Source organism: Ipomoea triloba, chromosome 4 (genome assembly GCF_003576645.1).
Source record: "Ipomoea triloba cultivar NCNSP0323 chromosome 4, ASM357664v1".
Lineage (NCBI taxonomy): Eukaryota > Viridiplantae > Streptophyta > Magnoliopsida > Solanales > Convolvulaceae > Ipomoea > Ipomoea triloba.
Window position 1 is genome coordinate 23261221 of NC_044919.1, and position 4952 is coordinate 23266172.

A 4952-nucleotide genomic window follows, 5' to 3' on the forward strand; every position below is an offset into this window, starting at 1 on the left:
CAATATTTATTGGAATCTTTTTGTAATTTAATTGTATGGCTTTTACCCCATTGTACTAACACTCAAATTTCTTATGGATAGTGGGAAAGATCGGAGTACGGTATAAATATATAATTACTATTATTATTTTTGTTTTCAGATAGCAAAAGGAATTTTAGACGCACAGTCAAGATGTCATTCCCTACTCCTAAGCGCCATATGCCGCAACCAACTTTGAATCAAGATATAATCCCGGAAATCCTTAAAATGCTGCCCGTGAAGTCTCTGTGTAAATTTAGGTGTGTTTCAAAAGCTTGGCGTGACATAATCTCATCTCCAGAATTTGTCAAATTGCACCTACGTTTTCAATCGAAAAAGGATAATAAGGTCATGACATATAGCAGTTTAAATTGGATTATTAGCTATATGTCCTTGTTTTCTATTACGGAAAACAAGCAATCATCATTTCCCAAGTTTATTACATACGACCGTTCAGTCTCAATCCCGGAAGGTGGTTTCGAGTTTTTGGGTTCTTGCAATGGGCTCTTTTGCTTTCGCGCTAAACCGCACCAAATAATCATTTGGAACCCTTCATCAAATGGAAACCTCAAGACAATCCCAGATGTCTGGCAGTTAGGCTGCTTGAGCATTTTTGGATTTGGGTACGATGAGCGTAATGATGACTACAAGGTTGTTTATGCTTATAATGCTGACAATAGTGATGAGAATGTGGTTTTGGTGTCTAGTTTTAAGAATGGGACATGGAAAAGAATTGAAAGAGAGCTTAGTAGTGGGTTTGTTAATCCCATAATTGCTGTGTTTGTGAGTGGTTGTCTCAACTGGTGCAACAACAACTTAGCTGACAGTGATTGGAATTGGAACCTAATTTCTTTTAACTTAACTACTGAAACTTCCAAAGCTATGGCGTTACCCAGCCATGAACATGGGTCTGCTACTTGTATAAGTGAATCAAGAGGATTTCTTTTTGCAGGTTTTCATCACAAAAGTCAAATGGAAGTTTGGATGATGAATGAGTATGGAGTTGAAGAATCTTGGACTAAACGAGTCTGCATTTCAAACTTACCAATTCATCATCCACTTCCTCGGGGTTTAGAGAACACCGCATACATGGCTATATATAATTCTAAACTCGCAATTGCACATGTTTCGGAAAATGGTGATATTCTAATGATGGTTGGGCGTCAGCTGAAGCTCTATAGGCCTAATGCTAAAAGGGGTAAGAATTTTACCATCCCCTATAATCTTGGTTATATGGTATTTAGTTACATCGAGACCCTTGTTTCACCAGCCATGATCGGTCTGTAATTGATGATTGATGAATTGAAGTGGGCTACCGGGCAGCCAACAATGTAACAACAATGGTTGGAAGTTATTTAATTGTTCATGTCATGTTGGGGGAAGAACGTTTTGCTTTTGGATGTGTGTATTTAGAGGTTATCAATGTTGATTTAAATTAAATATAAAATAGCATTTTTATTGTGTTATTTGTGTATGTGCATTTTGAAGTAAATATTACTAGCCATGTTTGGTGAGAACTATTGATTTCTGTGAATGCAAAACAGGAAAGATAGAAATGTTTCTAAGTTAAATTTAATTGGATTTTAAAATGTACACGCATAGACACACTGTTTTCTATATATGCAAGTCTTTGAGAGTAATGTTTTGATGACTACATTAAAATTGTTTTGATTCAGAGAAGCTTTGTACTCTTGGACTAGACTTTGCCTTAAGGGTTATGACTTTGGGCGATTATATTATCGATTGTAATTTTGACGATAGAAGAATATAATGGAGACAAAGACGAAAGTTTGAAACATGATTATGGGGTAAATTTCTTCCATGGAGTGGGGGTTTTAATTTATTGCATGCATGCAGCAAAAATCTATCTATATTCGTCCTAGGCAGATTCCATTCATACGTTTAATTTCATTATAGAACAACAGATCAGATTCATTAAAATGTCATTACACATTTAATTTTCTTAATGAGTTAATTACATGAATGGTTCCGTTACTACAGTACTTATACTGTGGACCATGGTTCACAATGTATTGTGGACCATGAGTTATGGTTGATACTGTAGTTGTGTTGAAAGGATATTGTAGTTGTGTTGAAAGGATACTGCAGTTGTATTGAAAAGGAATTGCAGTTGTGCGGAATAGAGGCCGTGTCATTTATCTAAAACTGTAGTTGTGTTGAACGGATACTGCAGTTGTGTTGAAAAGATACTGCAGCTGTGTTGAACAGATACTGCAATTGTGTGGAACGGATGAACGGCCTCTGTTCCGTGCAACTGCAGTTTCCTTTCAACACAACTGCAGTATCTTTTCAACTAACACAACTGCAGTATCCGTTCAACACAACTGCAGTATCAGTTATGATCATGGTCCACAATGCATTGTGGACCATGGTCCACGATATAATTTGCCCCATTACTATTGACATTTATCAATTTTTATCTCGGACTTTCAATTAGACCATAAATTGTCCCATGACTATTGATCTTTAACAATTGTCATCATTTATGTACTTTCAATATGACCATAAATGATCCATTTACTAATGATTAGCTAGCAGAATTGCCTCTCTAGATTTTCATATTTAAAGGTGGGTGTGGATGAACCAAATAATATAATCACATCAAATTTGTTGCAGAGACTTATCAGTAGTTAGCCTGGTCCAAATTCGCTTATGCATCAACCTATTCTTCACATTCACATTAATGTAGAACCCAATGTATTGAGTTTATGAATTCAATTTGACCATCCCAACAACAAGCTAATTTTTACATTCTTACCCTTAAATTTAACGCTTTCTAAACAAATATTTAACATGAGGACCAAATCATGAAAAATTTAAGAAAGAAGGTCATACAGTATATTCTTACATGTCATTATTGTCATAAGAAAGGCCATATGCGAGTGACAACATGTTATTTCTACATGGATCAAGGGATGGAGAAATAAAAGAGAAATGGCATTCTACCAATTAAAAGGCAAATTTGGGTTAAGAACTCATATGTGATCTGTTACAATTCCACCATCTATCTAAGCAGCTGACAATTTGACAAAATCCTTAGACGCAGATCGAATTGATGTGCCAAGGTCCTCGTTGGGGATATGCAAGAGATTGGATTAAGACAAGAATTGAGTCCGAAGGTTAGGTATTCTGTGCTCATCTACATATTCTGATAGTTTATCTATTCGTTTTGATGAAGTCCAGTGTGCAGGAATTACCAATTTACCATACAATTCAGACCTTTTGTTTTTATCATCCCTAGTAAATCTAATTTGAATATTATTCATCCTGTTGAGATATACCCTAGCTTGTTGATGCTACTACTCAGTAATCTTTGGCTATCACTTTGTCAAAAGGTGGTAGAAATGAAATTTATTGATGAGAAGTCGTTTGATTGAGACTATCAGTCAAGCTAACATAAAGCCCACAGTGAAAGATTTTGAAGTTGCTCGTAGGCTAATTGGTTAACAATTGGATGCTGATCGGATTCATCCTACTACTGTCTTACTTCGGCTGAGACTTTCAGATGTTGAACCAGACGTTGCTGAACTCGGTTGGAGGTCAAATTCAAGCTCGAGATCATGCTTGAACTCGAGTTTGAGTTCGATTTTGAGCTCAAATTTAACCTGTTTGATTTTAAATTCATGTTTCAATTAAAAATAAACTATAATTATATATATATATATATATATATATATATATATATATATATATATTATATATATAATATTATATATATGGCTCGCGAGCAGCTCGACGAGCCACGAGCCTAAGACATTAGAGCTCGAGCTCGGCTCGATTATTAAACGAGCTGCTCGAGCTCGAATTTGACCGAGCTCGAGTCGAGCTTTGACTGAGCGGCTCGCGAGCAGCTCGCGAACCGCTCGGCTCATTTACACCCCTAGGATGAACCAAATAATATAATCACATCAAATTTGTTGCAGAGACTTATGAATAGTTAGCCTGATCCAAATTCGCTTGTGCATCAACCTATTCTTCATATTCTCATTAATGTAGAACCCAATGTATTAAGTTTATGAATTCAATTTGACCATCCCAACAACAAGCTAATTTTTACATTCTTACCCTTAAATTTAACGCTTTCTAAACCAATATTTAACATGAGGACCAAATGTGGAAAAATTTAAGAAGCAAGGCCATACAGTATATTCCTGAATGTCATTATTGTCATAAGAAAGGCCATGTGCGTCCATAATGTTGTTATTTCTACGTGGATCAAAGGATGGAGAAATACAAGAGAAATGACATTCTACCATTTAAAAGGCAAATTTGGTTTAAGAAGTCAGATGCATGTGATATGTTGCAATTCCACTATCTTATCAGCTGACACTTCTACAAAATCTTTAGACGCAGATCGAATTAATGAGCCAAGGTCTTCGTTGGGGATCTACAAGAGATTGGATTAAGACAAGAATTGAGTTAGAAGGTCAGGTATTCCGTGCTCATTTACATATTCTGATACTCTATCTATTTGTTTTGATATGAAGTCTAGTGTGCAGGAATTACCATACATTTCACACCTTTTGTTTTTATCATCTCCACTAAATCTAATTTGAATATTATTCATCCTATTGAGATTTACCCTTGTTGATGCTACTACTCAGTAATCTTTGGCTATCACTTTGCCAAAAAGGGGTAGAAATGAAATTTATTGATGAGAAGTTGTTTGATTGAGACTATCAGTCAAGCTAATATAAAGCCCACAGTGAAAGACTTTGAAGTTGCTCGTAGGCTAATTGGTTAACAATTGGATGCTGATCAGATTGATCCTACTACTGTCTTACTTCGACTGAGACTTTCAGATGTTGAACCAGACGTTGCTGCTGCGGCTGATGATCAAGTCAATGAGGAAGAACCCCCTGCTGCTTGATTTACTTCGTATATTATTCTGACAAAAAGTAGGAGTATTATAC

At 35.8% G+C, this 4952-nt stretch overlaps 1 protein-coding gene across 1 annotated transcript; it reads left to right on the plus strand.

Moving 5' to 3' along the window:
* The first annotated feature begins 369 nt into the window (after positions 1–369).
* LOC116016013 (F-box/kelch-repeat protein At3g23880-like) lies at positions 370–1305 on the plus strand. The gene has a single exon (XM_031256182.1). The coding sequence runs from the start codon at positions 370–372 to the stop codon at positions 1303–1305; it is 936 nt and encodes a 311-aa protein (XP_031112042.1).
* Positions 1306–4952: the final 3647 nt, after the last annotated feature.